The sequence below is a fragment of the Molossus molossus genome, unplaced genomic scaffold (genome assembly GCF_014108415.1).
Source record: "Molossus molossus isolate mMolMol1 unplaced genomic scaffold, mMolMol1.p scaffold_m16_p_17, whole genome shotgun sequence".
Taxonomy (NCBI): Eukaryota; Metazoa; Chordata; class Mammalia; order Chiroptera; family Molossidae; genus Molossus; species Molossus molossus.
Window position 1 is genome coordinate 8,508,675 of NW_023425352.1, and position 14,890 is coordinate 8,523,564.

A 14,890-nucleotide genomic window follows, 5' to 3' on the forward strand; every position below is an offset into this window, starting at 1 on the left:
TTGACTGGGCAGGGTGTTGCCAGTTCCTGTGTAACACAGGTGTGACTGACCCATCTCATAGCCAGAAAACTGAGTCTGGGTTTCAGGTTGATGCTTTAGCTCTCCAGCTACGGGAGAATTTCCGACTGAGGGATGTTCCTCTTCCATGGAAACTGGGCGCCTATATGGGTCTCTCTCCAACCCCACCGTTCACTGTCCTACCTGGGGGTGGGGGAGTCTTTCAAGACAAGGAATCTTGGTACTTAATCCACTGTATTTTGACATAAGTGCACAGACTTTGACTCCCAACATTGCCCTTAATAGGGTCGATACGTTTTGGTGGATTTGAAATACACCTCAGAAGCACACAGTAGCCTTGATAAGACTCCCCGCACACTGAGGATTGCTAACATTATACTCTTGCAACAAGGGTCTGTTATACATTTTGTGCCCATCAGAGCACAAACTACACTTAGCCTCCAAGTATATCTTTTTCCCAGCCAGTAAGTGGTGACTATGGGCATGTCACTGACCAGCTGAGGTCCCCAGAACCCTGGTCCTCATTGTTGGGATTTCTGGGATTCTGTGCAGTCCAGATCTGAATGAGAAATATGGGAGAAACAATCACAGGTGGGTTCTCAGAACCCCTGACCTATTGTGAGAGGCCTCAGGCCTACATCCCTCTGCCTAGGGACCCAGAGCAGTGGGTCCTGGAGATGAGCAGACCAGAGACTGTGACGTGAGGGAAGCACTGATTGAGTGTCCACTGAGGCCAAGAGGCAGAGCGTGGCCAAGGCTTTACTCAGTCTCAGGGGCAAGGGCTCTCGGACTAACAACCCCGATCCCTACCATAGACTCAGTGAGGCAGTTGTACAGAAACTGTGCCTTTATTCCTGAAGCCCATAGCTTAAGCCAGGGCAGGGTAGGCCCTCCTCGCCTAGGAGGGTATCAGGCCCTGCTCGGTGGGCAGCTCGGGGTCTTTCTCCTCACTGACTCCAAAAGGCTTTGGGTTGGCCTGTGGGAGGTCAGGGTCTGAGATGGAAGTGTCCTCATCCCCTGTACCCACACCCTCCTTGAGGCCTGCCCTTCCCACCCAGTGACTGCCAGCCTCTATACCTTTGCCTTGGTTGTGCCCTGGCAGGAATGCCCTTCCCTGAAGATCATCCTCTGAGGACTCCCCGGGCCCCCTCCTTGCCTTCCCGCCCCCCAGTTCCTTTCACAAGCTGTCTCTGCTCCCTGCCACTTGATTCCAGGGCTCACAGCTTCTCCTGGGCTGGCCCCATCCTCCTGTTTGCTCTGGGCTTGAGCAGTGACCTGCACTCCAAGCTTTTCCAGTTCCTCCTTCAGCCTGGACAGAAAGGGATGAATGGGGGTTGGAGGAGGAAAAGGGACAAGAGAGCATGAAAAGACCAGGAGACAGACTCCCTCAGCTACCCTCCCCTTAGGGACTGGGGCGGGGCTCCATGCCCACCTCTGTCTCTTCTGCTGCAGCTGCTGGCACTTCTCCTGCAGTTGCTCATGGCGCTGGGCAGTGTTCTCCAGGAGCTCCTGGGCCCTTCTGGTCTCCTCCTCAAACAGATGCCTGAGAGTGGGGCCATCAGTGCTGGTAGCTTCCTCCCTCTGCCCCGTTCCCCCACTTTGTCCTTGTCTTACACTGCAGCTGCTGCCTCCTTGCTGCGGAGGAAGAGCCCCTCAGTGATGTCATAGCAGCCTTTGACCCCAAACTGGGAGCACAGACGATGCTTCACATCCTCCAGCTTTGCCTCCACCAGCTTCTCTGCAGCAGGAAGGGACAGATGGGCAGGGCAGGGCAGGGCAGGGCAGGGCAGGGCAGGGCCTCCCCATTCTCACCTTCTTTGAGCAATTGCTCCTTGCTGCTGTCCAGGGTGTCAATCTCCTGAGCCAGTTGCTCTGGCCTCTGAGGGGGTAGAAAGGAGGCCCATGCACATGTTCTGCTTCCCCACGGTCACCTCAGAGAAACCTACTTGCATCTAGTCTTTACTCAGAATGTCTCATTTCCTACTACTCTGGCCCTCCAATCATGCCAGGCATGGTCCAGCCTCAGGGCCTTTGCACTAGACACTGTTTCCGCATGGAACTGTTTCTCCCCAGATACCTATGGTGCTGTGCTGGAGAGGCTCATGAGGTTGTCCTCTGTTGAATCAGTTACCAGCCCAACACTGTGGCTCCTCCTTTTCCCTATATGTGGCCCCTTCACTAAGCCCTTCTGTCCTGACATTCATTCTGTCTATTTTTTGGCTGGGATCCTTTGGTGACAAATACTGACCACCACCCCTGTGCCTGTGATGTCCCCAAACATATCCATGGATCTCCTTGATGGATGACCCCTCCTTGGTTCATCAGAATTCCTCCTGACTACTGGAGAGCCCTGAGAAAGCAGCAGGGATGGGTGGGCAGGACCGGCAAAGAGGATGAAACCGGGTGCAGTAAGAGTGGTGAGCAGGGTCCGACTGAAGGTGATTCTGACACATGGCCATCAGGGCTTGCTCAGGCACTGGGTGTGGCAGGTGAGGGGAAGGAAGCCTAGAGGATGACTCTGACTTTTGGGCCTGGTTATGCCGAGAAAGACGGGGAAGGGGGTGAAGAGTCTGTGAGTGACTCACGTGGAATTCCCAGAGGTCCTTGTGCTGGCCCATCAGATCCTCCAACTGTTCCTCGAAATCCAACCTGGGGGCCGACCACACTGAATGAGGGATCATGGGTTGAGAGCCCCCCGCAACTTGGCCCAGGCCAAGGGTCTCCATGCATAGCCCTTGGGGGGGGGGGCGGTTCTCGCCCATACTCTTTGCTCTGCTGGGAACAACTTCACTACCTTGACCGTTCAAGCCTTAGTTCAGCCAGTTCCTCTTTTAACCCCCACCCCTGATATCACCCCACCTACCACCCAATCCAGCCCGCACCCCTAGGCCTCAGGCACTGGGCTTCACCTCAGCTGCCTCTGTTTGCACTTCTCTTCCTCGATCTGGGAGCTGAGGGCAGAAATCCGCTCCTTACACTCCTGCAGCAGGGACTGCTTCCTGAAAAGAGGCAAGGCAGCCTCAGTCATGTTCTCCGATGTCTCCCCGGGAAGGGACTGAGGTGGGGCTTCTCCTGAGGCCTGTTCTAGCCCTCTAGATGGAAATCCTTCTCTACAACTGTGGGGGTACATGAACACATGCCCCCTGGAAATACCTTTGTGAGGATTAAAGAGATCAACATGTACATGGTCAAGACAGAAGCACACACACATATTAATCTCATCTGAATTTCCCCAACAGTTCCAATCTCAGGATGCCAGGGTTTGGTGCCTCTGGTTACAAAATCAGCTCAATAAGTGCTCAGGAGGTGGAGAGATGGGTGCACTAATAGTTGGGTGGATGGAAGGATAATGGATGATTTGTAAAAGGTTGAGTGGACAGATGGTTGAAGGGACAGATGAGCAGGTGGTTAAATAGACAGCCATGGAGCCTGTGGATAGAATAAAAGGCTTAGAACAAAAACCAACTAAAGGAATTTAATTGGTATTCTAGGGAAAAAAAAAAAAAAGATTATCCCAGTAGTGAGAGCATCTGTAACATGACTGCCTACCAAGAGAGCTGAGATGAGAAGACTCTTCTCTGGCCTTCCCATTTGACAGAGGGAGAGAGAGCTGCAGTCTAAGACACTTCCCTCACGTTCTTTACCAGAATGAAGGGCAGGGCACAGAGGCCCAGGTGGGGCACTTACCTCTGTGCCTCACTGTCCTTTTCCTGGCAGTGGAGCCGGAGGATCCTCAGGGTCTCTGCAGGGAGAGGAACCGTCAAGGCATCAGGTTTGGAGAGGGAACAGGGTCACATCATGTGGGATCTTGTGGACATGTCATGGGACTTTGTCATTTACTGCAAGTTTGGTGGAAGCCACAGGAGGGATGCAAGCTGACTGAGGTTTCAAAAGGCTTCAGCTGCTCTGCAGAGTGAACTTCCACAGGGCGGCAAAGGCAGAAGCCTGGGGACAGGGTAGCTGCAATTACCTTGCTTCTTGCTCAAGAGCTCCTTCAGGCGCATTTTCTCTCCATTCACTGAAAAACACAGTAACACGTTCAGGTATCCAGGCCCACCCACTGTACTCTCAGGAACTGGGCTTGCCCAGGGTCACATGGGCAGTTTGGTACAGCCCTACTCCAAAAACCAAATGTGGACCCCTCAAGGCAAGTCCCCTCCCCTCTTGTGTCCGCATTCCCTGTGAGCACCAAAGAGCCCTGATATTGATAAAGGGTGGCTGTGAGGACCCTGTGGAATGCAGGTGTTTTTACACGGAGCAGAGGGAAAAAAATAAACACATCATATGAAGTGGGTAAATACTGTGAGGAAACACATCAAGTTGTAAGGGGCATGTAACCAGGTGGGGCAGGGTGCTGTCTTTAGATGGGATGATTGGGGGGATCTCTCTGAGAATGGAACATTTGAGCTAAGAGTTGAAATGATGATGTAACGCAATAGGAACCTATGTTATCTGGGGGGAACGGCCTAGCAAAGGCCCTGATGTGGAAGTATGCTTGGAGGGTGTCTCAGGAACACTCCTACTCACAGTGGGCGAGGGGGTGTTTGGTAGGACCTGAGGCTGGAGAGGGGGCAGGGGCCCTTGGCCACAGCAAGGATGCTGAGTGTCTGGAACATTGGGTTCAGGGAAGCATGACACTGGGGACCTCTGCGTGAACCCTGGGACCCTTACGTGAGTCCAGTTCCTTCTGCAGGGTCTCCCAGACAGTCCGGGCTTCTCCCAGCTCCTCACTGGCTTTCTTTTTTGCTGTGCCAAAGAGCAGAAGGACAGACCCTGTGGAAGTGCAACCTCCAGCTGCACCACTCCTTGCAAACAGTGATATTTCGCATTTGTCTTCAAGTAAACCTAGAGGGGCTCAGATTTCACAGAACAGGAAAATGAGGCTTCCAGAGGCCTTCTTGTTGGGCTGTTGGCAGCAGGACCAGGATGAGGGACCCAGGACTGTAACAGTTGCATTTGGATGGACCCATGCTTGGTTTTACGTTCTGCAGTTGCTGTTTTGAAATACGTGGTAATTTCTGAACACGAAGTCTTGCATTTTCATTTTACACTGGGCCCTGCAAGTCATCCAGCTGCTCCTGGCTGACAAGCTAAGGTTTCTGAACTCACCTTGCTGAACCTCATTAATCCGGTTAATCAGGACTTCAACCCTGGGCTCTAGGCTTCCCGCTGCAGAGAGGAAAGGAGTTTGAATGAAGATAACAGGGCTGGCAGAGGCAGGTAGGGGCCTTCCAGGGGCTCACATTCCAGATAGGGGAGACAAGGAAGAGATAAACCGAGATACTGACTCGGGTGTGGTAACTGCAGTAAAGAGAAACAGAAGGGCAAGGGATTAAAGATTGAAGGACTGGGACAAGTTTCTTCAGATATGAGAAGGCCTTTTAAGGGCCCCAAATCAAGTGAGGGGGCAGTCCGGCACTTCTTGGGTGGGATTGGGAGGTAGTCAGTACAGAAGTCTGCCCTGAGATGGCAACGTGGCTTGGAGGAGCCTGGTGAGCAAGTAGAGAGCATCAGAGGTGAGGTGGAGGGAAAGGTAAAAAGCTGGGCTTAACTTTATTCCCTTTCATGCAGTGAGAGTCAAGTGGATGGTCAGCGAGGGGACTGCAACTGAGTTTTGGGGAAATGTTTTGCCTGCTATCCCCTTATGCTTTAATTTTGGATCATGGATCTATAATTTTATTTCAAAGAACTAGGTTTTAAAAATAAGAGTGGCCCTGGCCGGTTTGGCTCAGCGGTTAGAGCGTCGGTCTGCGGCCCTGAGAGACCCGGGTTCAGTTCCTGCTAAATGCGCGTACCTCGGTTGCAGTTTGTCCCTGGCCCTGGTCGGTTGTGCGGGTGGCAGCCACTCGATGTGTGTCTCTCTCTCTCTCTGTTCCTCTCTCTCCCTCCCACTCTAACTGAACAAAAAATGGAAAAATGTCCTCGGGTGAGGATAAAAAAAATAAGAGTGAATGAGTTAATTTCCCAAGGTTGTGAACTGTGGGGCCTGGAATTGAATCCACTACTTTCTGAGCCTCAGTTAAAAAGGAGACATATGACCTTTCTGCAACTTCTTCACCATTTCCATCAAGTTTTCAATTTTCTGTGAAGACTTGGCCTGACCTGTGGAGACAAAATGGAACATTTCAGAATCCTGCAGGAGTGAGAGGCTTGAGGAAGGATCTGACAACCTTGGGCTTGGACTGAGGTGGGCTGATGGCAGGCCTCCAGCCAGAGTGGTGCCCCTGCTCCTTGTCTTGAGGTGGAAACTGCATGAGAGATAAACTGAACCCCTTCATGTTCAGCTTGTACTAAAGGATAAAAAGACACCACAGACCTCCCCTTCATAAAACTCAGGGAGCAGGAAGGAATGCACTGTCACTGCTGACACTGTTCATGGTTGGGTCAAAGCTTGTGATGTTATAACGAAAGAAAAGAAAGGAGGGAGCCCTGGCCAGTTTGGCTCAGCAGTTAGAGCGTCGGCCTGCGGTCCAGAGAGACCCCGGTTAAGTTCCCGCTAAGGGTATGTGCCTTGGTTGCAGTTTGTCCCCCGGCCCTGGTTGGGTTGTGTGGGTGGCAGCCACTCGATGTGTCCCTTTCACGTTGATGTTTCTCTCTCTCTCTCTCCCCCTCTCTATCTAAACAAAAAATGGAAAAATGTCCTGGGGTGGGGATAAAAAGAAAGGAGGGATATAAAAAACTGGAAACAAGGAGTCAGAAATCACTGTAACTGGCAGACAGCATAATCAACTAGAACATGTAAGAATCTTTTTTTTTCTTTATTGAATTTTTTTTAGAGAGAGAGAAAGGGGGAAGGAGAGAGAGATAAAACATCAATGAGAGAGAATATCGACTGACTGCCACCTGCATGCCTCCCAGTGGGGACAGGGCCCACAACCTGGGCATGTGCCCTGACCAGGAATCGAACTAGCGACCTCTTGGTGCATGGGTCAACGCTCAATCACTGAGCCACACTGGCTGGGCTAAGAGAATCTTATTTTTAAAAACCCACAAAAAATAGTAAGAAAATTTAATAAGATGTCTCATTTAAGAATATATAAACACAAATAGCTTCCCTATACACAATCATTATTCTAAAGCCTACCAGTAGCCCTGGCCGGTTTGGCTCAGCAGTTGGAGCGTCGGCCTGCAGACCACAGAGTCCTGGGTTTGGTTTCCGCTAGGGGCACGGAAAGAAAGAAAGAAAGAAAGAAAGAAAGAAAGAAAGAAAGAAAGAAAGAAAGAAAGAAAGAAAGAAAGAAAGAAAGAAAGAAAGAAAGAAAAGAAAGAAAGAAAGAAAGAAAGAAAGAAAAGAAAGAAAAGAAAGAAAGAAAGCCCACCAAAAAATATTTCATACTGACTTGTTTATAATCAATATAGGCACTTTTTTTTTTTTTTTTTTATTTATTTATTTTTCATCCTCACCCAAGGACATTTTTCCATTTTTTACTCAGATAGAGCGAGAAGGAGAGAGAGGAAGAAAGAGAAACATCGATGTGAAAGGGACACATCGAGTGGCCGCTACCCACAAGACCCAACCAGGGCCGGGGACAAACTGCAGCCAAGGTACATGCCCTTAGCAGGAACCGAACCCAGGTCTCTGTGGACCGCAAGCTGACGCTCTAACCGCTGAGCCAAACCGGCCAGGGCGGCACTTTTTTTTTAATCCCCTAATGAAGTAGGAGATCTAGGCAATTACTATTAAAGGCATTAACATCACAATATCGATAACCAGACATTATAAGACACTTGAGTTAAAATACAACCTAGGATTCTTTTTTTTTTTAATCCTCATCCGAGGACATTTTTCCATTTTTGTACAGACACTGTGGGAGGGAGAGAGAGAGAGGAAAACATCGATGTGAAAGGGACACATCGAGTGGCTGCCATCCGCACGACCAACCAGGGACGGGGACAAACTGCAACCGAGGTACATGCCCTTAGCCGGAACCGAACCCGGGCCTCTCCAGACCGCAGGCGGACGCTCTAACCGCTGAGCCAAACCGGCCAGGGCACAACCTAGGATTCTTAACCAAAATGATACACACTCTATGGAAAATATGGTGTTTCTTCAAAAAATTAAAAATGGGCCCTGGCCAGTTTGGCTCAGCAATTAGAGCATCAGCCTGTGGTCCAGAGAGACCCGGGTTCCGTTTCCGCTAAAGGGCATGTGCCTTGGTTGCAGTTTGTCCCTGGCCCTGGTTGGTTGTGTGGGTGGCGGCCACTCGATGTGTCCCTTTCACATCGATGTTTCTCTTCCTCTCTCTCTCTCCCTCCCACTCTATCTGAACAAGAGATGGAAAATGTCCTCAGGTGAGGATTAAAAAAAAAAAAATTAAAAATGGGCCCTGCCCGATATGGCTATGCGGTTAGAGCACCAGCCCATGGACCAAAGGGTCACAGGTTCAATTCCAGTCAAGGCCATGTACCTAGGTTGCAAGTTCTATCCCCGGCCCTGGTCAGGATCATGCGGGAGGCAACCAATCAACGTCGCTCTCTCACATTGCTGTTTCTCTTTCTCTCTCTCTCCCACACACATTGATGTTTCTCTCCCCCCCCCCCCCCCCGCTTTCCACTCTATCTAAAAATCAATGGAAAAATGTCCTTGTTGAAAATTAACAAAATTAAATTAAATTTAAAAATTAAAATGGAACTGCCATTTGACCCAGTGATCCCACTACTAGGACTATATCCTAAGAAGCCTGAATCACCTATCAGAAAGAATATATACACCCCTATGTTCATAGCAGCAGTGCTATTTACAATAGCTAAGATCTGGAAACAGCCCAAGTGCACATCAGTAAATGAGTGGACAAAAAAGCTGTGGTACATTCACACTATGCAGCTATAAGGAAGAGAGATCTCTTACCCTTTGAGACGACATGGAGGGACCTGGACAGTTTTATGCTAAGCAAAATTAGCCGATTGGAGAAAAACAAATATCACATGATCTCACTTATTTGTGGACTATAATGAACACAATAAGCTGTTGAACAAAATAGATCCAGAACCATGGAAGTAGGGAACAGACTGCCTAACTTCAGAGGGAAGAGGGGTGGGAGGGGTAGGAAGAGAAAAACCAAAAACTTTAATGCATATACACATAACTAATAGACACAGTCAACAACGTAGTGAAGCAGGGGCATGAGCGGGGAGGGGGATGTCATTGGGGGGTGAAAAAGGAGGGATATCGCCCTAGCTGGTGTGTGGCTCAGCGGTTAGAAGGTCGGCCAGGGACCAGAGTTGCAGGTTTGATCCCCAGCCCCGGTCAAGGTCATGTGGAAGGCAGCCAATCGATGTGTCTCTCTCTCATCAATGTTTCTCTCTCTCTCCCTTCTACTCTATCTAAAAAAAAATCAATGGAAAAATATCCTCAGGTGAGGATTAAAAAAAAAAAAGAAGAGACATCTGTAATACTTTCAACTATAAAAATATATTTTTAAAATGTCACATACTTATTAAGCCTCTCAATTTAAATACCAACTCAGAGGAAATACAAGGACAGAGGAACTTAAATGGCTCATGGGGCCTGGCTGATTTTGCTCAGCGGTTAGAGCTTTGGCCTGCGGCCCCGAGAGACCGGGGTTCGGTTCCCGCTAAGGGCATGTACTTTGGTTGCAGTTTGTCCCCAGCCCTGGTTGGGTCGTGCAGGTGGCAGCCACTCGATGTGTCCCTTTCACGTCGATGTTTCTCTCTCTTTCCCTCCTGCTCTGTCTGAATAAAAAATGGAAAAATAGCCCTGGCCGGTTTGGCTCAGCGGTTAGAGCGTCGGCCTGCGGTGCAGAGACACCCGGGTTCGGTTCCTGCTAAGGGCATGTACCTCGGTTGCAGTTTGTCTCCGGCCCTGGTCGGTCGTGTGGGTGGCAGCCACTCGATGTGTTCCTTTCACATCGATGTTTCTCTCTCTCTCTCTGTTCCTCTCTCTTCCTCCCACTCTACCGGAACAAAAAAATGGGAAAATGTCCTCGGGTGAGGATAAAAAAAAAAAAAAAAAAAGGAAAAATGTCCTCGAGTGAGGATTAAAAAAAAAAGTAAAAATGGAACTGCTTTAAAAAATAAATAAATAAATATATAAATGGCTCATGGGTATGAAATGAGCAACATTCCGATTGGGAAACTCCCCAGGAAAAGCAACCCAGTTTCTTTAACAAATAAATTTTGGGGGAAAGGGGAGAAAGGAAGATCATTACAGACAAAAAGGGATTACAGAGACATGTTAACCAACCCCAGTAAACGGACCATATTTGGATCTTGATTCAAACAAATGCACGTTTTTCTTTCTTTATTGATTTTAGAGACAGGAAAAGAGAGAGAGAGAAACACTGAGGAGAGAGAACATGGACTGGCGGCCCTGCACGCCCCGCTCTGGGGACGGGCCCACCACCCGGGGCAGGTGCCTGACCGGCAGTCCAGCCCGTGACCTCTTGGCGCACGTGTCCACACTCAACCACTGAGCCACGCGGCCGGCTAAACAAATGCACTTCCTAAGTATCGATGACAGGCCCGGCGGGGTGCTCCGCGGTCGGAGCGGGGCCGCAGACCAGAGTCAGCTGGGGCTGTAAGGACAGGGATGCGTGTTTACTGTTCAGCGCGTGCGCCTCTGCATATGGTTATATTTTTTAAAGTTAATAAATTTCTCCGTGACCCCAAAATGACCTTCACACTGTGTCAACCATTTTTCCGGTCTCCTTCGTCTGCTCGCATGCTCCGGGCTTGCCATGGGCTGGGCGGAAGGGGAACGCAGCAAATATGCGTGGAATGAGCCGACCGATACCTCGCGAAACAGCCTGTGTGAGTCCCCTACTTTTGGCTTTTTAAAATAATCCCCAATTTGCTTAAAAGTGGCAAAAAAAAAAAAAAAAAAGCCCACAGCTGCTGCCTGCCCTTTCCAGCTGCCCCGTCCGTGGAGCTGAGCCGCAGACACCACGTCATCGCCCGCGGCGTTACCCGGCACACCCTGCGGGGCGGCCGAGGTCAAGGGCACTCCCTGCAGTGACCCTGACCCCCTGGGGACGGATATTAACACCTGACCCTCAAACGACGGTTAATAAATGTCCCCAAGTAGTAACTCCATAGTCCCCGCGGAAAATCAGACAAAAAGATTAAAAATGTTCCCTCACTTCTGCCTTCCCCTCAGAATCCAAACCCCTTGTTCGCAGTCACCAGTCCGACGTCCCTCTGTGCAGCCTGCCCCGCGCTGACGACAGCTTTTCACGTGGACGCTCGGCCACGGCCGCCCGACCCGCGATCGGGGCGAGGCCGCCCGCGCTCCCGCCCGTTTCCGACGCAGGCCCGCGCCCCCAGCCCTACCTCCGGCCTTCCCCGCCTGGCCCGTCGTCCCCGTGGGCTCAACCCTCGAAGGCCCCGGCCGCCCCGCCATTTCCTCTCGGCTCGCGGGCGTCCGGTTGGCGCCTCCGCTGGGATTGGACAAAAACCCGTGACGTCTGTAGCACGCCTGCGCACTGCGCTCCGCACCGCCTTCCCGCGAGAGCGGACAGCAGGGTAACGGCTCTGGGCGAACACTAGTGAGCGTGCTTAAGGCGCCGGCGGCCGTACTTCAGGGTACAAGAGGGGAGGGCTGCCAATTGGCCAGTATGAGGAATCTATGATCTGCGCATGTGTGGAGGCCTCCCGAGGGGATGACGCCTCCGGACGTCGCTGGCATTGCAGCACGTGCTCCTGTGTGGTCTCCCGTGCATCAGAGCTCTGGTCCCATCTCTGTGATTCTTCTCGCTGCACGTCCCATAGCTTTACCGGGTCACCGACAACTCCACGCAAGCGCTCTGGAGTGCTGACCGTGTCCTAGCCACTAGCCTCGACACAGGCGAGGGTAGGAGGCAACCAATCCGTGTGTCTCTCATACCAATATTTCTCTTTCTCCACCCCCCCCCCTTTACGCTCTAAAAATCAATGGAAAAAAATATCCTGGGGTGAGGATTAACCAAAATAAAGCAAAAAAAAAACCAATAAACACCTATTTTCTGCTATCATTTGGTGGGAATCCTGATAATAACACATGAGTGAAGGTCAACAGGAAAAGTTTTTCTGTGCTGCCATCTATCGTACACCTTGAAAATAACAGCTGAGTTAAGGTAACCAGGAAATGCTATTCTCTGCTGCCATCTCCTGTGTATCTTGCAAACAACACCTTAGAGGAGGTTACCAGGAAAAGCTAGGCTCCGAGGCTAGCATCAGTCTTTAATGATGTCACCCTGCACATGATAAGTCACACGCTTTGGTCTTGTGTCAGACAGACGTTTAGACTCAAATTACAGTGAGACTCATTGTAATTTGAGTCTAAAGGTCTGAGCACCAAAATGGCCTGCAGGGAACAAACACTCATTCCAATGCCCCACCATTCCTTCTGAATTCTATTATGGGCCTGTATAGAGAGAAGCAGCTGCCATGGACTGGTTTCATTTCGGTGTATATCAGAGTCCGTTAGATAAAAAACTGACCCCGGTCACTGGGAAGCCCCAGTGTGCCAAAGATTGCTTTACAGGAAAGGATCCTTAAGTGAGCACGTTTGGCCTCAAGAGCCAGAGGTTGAATGGTTCCTGACTCTCAAGGGAGAGGTGGTTGTCCAAGTCACTCTCACTCACTGAAGATGGCTCCCTTGGTCATGCTGGAAAGAGAGGTACTACTTCTGGGCGCTGGCCAGGCAATGCTGCAAAAATAGTCTATGTTCTCAATTTGAGATAGCAAAAGTTGGGATTCTTCAGAAGAAAAACAAGACATGGAGGACAAGTACAGAATAAAACACAAACTGGCCACATAACAGAGACTGAAGAACATACAGGGAAGGTCTGGTAACCAGGATGGCAGGTTGACATCACCTAATGGCCACAAGGAAAGGGATGACAGAGGGCTCTATGTAGTTGAGGCTGCTCCTCTGAAGTTTGCCATCCTACACTGCATGTTCAGAAAATGGGGCTCAGAAAAGCAACAAGGCCAGGCAAGCAACACCATGGCTGACATCAGGACCAGCTACAAGATAAATACACACCCCCCCCCCCCCCCCCCCGTCCTGGCTCTGGCCAATCAGTGGAGACAATGACCCTGAAAGGACATACCTGAAAAGCTAATGAATATTCCATTCAGATCCTCCCCTGGGACCTCCCCTAATATCCCTGCCTTTAGACATAGGATAAAAACCCTCAGGATAGAGGACTCAGCCCTCCCTGTACCCTCTCCCCTCTCCCCTCTCCCCTCTCCCCTCTCCCCTCTCCCCTCTCCCCTCTCCCCTCTCCCTCTCTCCCTCTCCTGAGCCTTTCCTCCTCTTCTTCCCCCAGGCACCTATATCCTAGCTTTATTTATCCTAAATTCCAAAGGCCCTTCTTTTCTTTTCTATTTTTTTTTCCTGAACAGATTTTATTACACAGGGGATGGGGCTCAGTCCTTCTTGGTTGCTGCCTTCCTCATGGCTACAAGGACATTGCTCAGCTCCTCTCTCTTCCTCTTGGCACGGATGTGTGTCCCCACCCTTTTCTTGATGAATTTCAGGGCCCTCTTGTCCTTAGAGACCTTGAGCAGCTCCATGGCACACCGCTCATAGAGGGCAAAGCCACACCTCTTGGATCATGTCCCGCAGGAACTTGGTGTGCTTGGTGAGAAGTCCGTGGGGATGGCTGTGCCTTGGCTTGCTTACGTTCTTCGTCACCTTGTGGCCCTTGTTGAGGCCCATGGCCATTGGGTAGCACAGAGCCATGGCTGCTGTTCCTCAATGGCTGCGGCTGCAGAAGCTCAAGGGCCCTTCTTTTGCCTCGGTAACTTATTTCCTGAGCTGACACAGCCCGATGGCTCATTTATTTCTACCTCTGTGACCTTCTAAATAAACTTTTGCTTGTATTTGAGTTTCTCTCTCTCTTTTATTTTTTTATCCTCACCCGAGGACATTTTTTTCACTTTTTGTTCAGATAGCATGGAAGGGAGAGAGAGGAAGAGAGAGAGAGAGAAACATCGACGTGAAAGGGACACATCAAGTGGTTGCCACCTGCACAACCCAACCAGGGACCAGGACAAACTGCAACCGAGGTACATGCCCTTAGTGGGAACCAAACCCAGGTCTCTCTGGACCACAGGCCAACGCACTAACCTCTGAGCCAAACAGGCCAGGGTGTATTTGAGTCTTGACTCTGAATTCTTTCTTAGCCAGAACTCAAGTAGCAAGATTGCTGAACCAAGGTCCAATTGCTGGTAACATTCTGGTGCCATTTCACCACTAATAGATCAAGGCTAAGAGGAAAACAGAATCAAAGAAGGGTGAAAGGAGGGTGGAGGAACAATATTTGCTTTGTAGAAAGTCCAATCTGACTTCAGTGTAATAAAACAGATAAGGAAAGAACAGGCCTGGGAGTAGGATGAGCAGCTGGCAGGCTGCTGCAGTGGACCAGCTGAACAATGGTGGTGGCTCAAATTAGAATGACTGCAGTAGGAATGAGCAGAAATAGGAGTGATTCCCAGGCAAGATGTTAGGTTGAACAGACATGTCATTTCCTTCCTCCTGAAACTGTTAAAAACACAAATGGGTTTGTTTGTTTGTTTGTTTGTTTGTTTGTTTAAGCATAAATCCATAAGGATGAGGAGAGTGGGAGAAAATGCTACAGCAACAACATTTTGGAAGGCACCAAAAAAAAAAAAAAAAAGGACAAACACTAGATTATTTAGAAAACCAGTAATCATGAAAGCTCAAAGTCTATTTTATTGGCACCACAGAATCACCAAAAGGCTTAAGACCTGATTATCTCAGGCACCTCTGGAAGTGGCAGTGAAGGGGAAGAGAGGCCCTAGAATTGGGATTAGTTAAAACTGTTTAAGAGGCAGTTCGGTCCCCTCCCTTAAGTAAGTAGAATACTAACCATCCCCCTTCTTGGAAAAAGACTAAATTTTTTGC

At 49.9% G+C, this 14,890-nt stretch overlaps 1 protein-coding gene and 1 pseudogene across 3 annotated transcripts; both read right to left on the reverse strand.

Moving 5' to 3' along the window:
• Positions 1-916: 916 nt before the first annotated feature.
• Positions 917-11,377, reverse strand: SYCE1 (synaptonemal complex central element protein 1). Of its 3 annotated transcripts, none has more exons than XM_036265774.1 (13): positions 11,308-11,377; positions 6,058-6,120; positions 5,128-5,187; positions 4,690-4,764; positions 3,989-4,036; positions 3,706-3,760; positions 2,928-3,017; positions 2,604-2,667; positions 1,831-1,897; positions 1,633-1,756; positions 1,451-1,561; positions 1,240-1,327; positions 917-994 (listed from the first exon to the last, which is right to left on the reverse strand). In XM_036265774.1, exons 1-13 carry the CDS (start codon positions 11,375-11,377, stop codon positions 917-919), a joined length of 993 nt encoding a protein of 330 aa, XP_036121667.1. The 3 variants fall into 3 exon arrangements, with proteins under 3 accessions (XP_036121667.1, XP_036121668.1, XP_036121669.1); XM_036265776.1 differs by having other exon boundaries at positions 966-972; positions 1,223-1,327; XM_036265775.1 differs by lacking the exon at positions 11,308-11,377 and having other exon boundaries at positions 928-994; positions 1,223-1,327; positions 6,058-6,100.
• Positions 11,378-13,389: 2,012 nt separating this feature from the next.
• Positions 13,390-13,705, reverse strand: LOC118632621 (annotated as a pseudogene).
• Between the last annotated feature and the right edge of the window lie 1,185 nt (positions 13,706-14,890).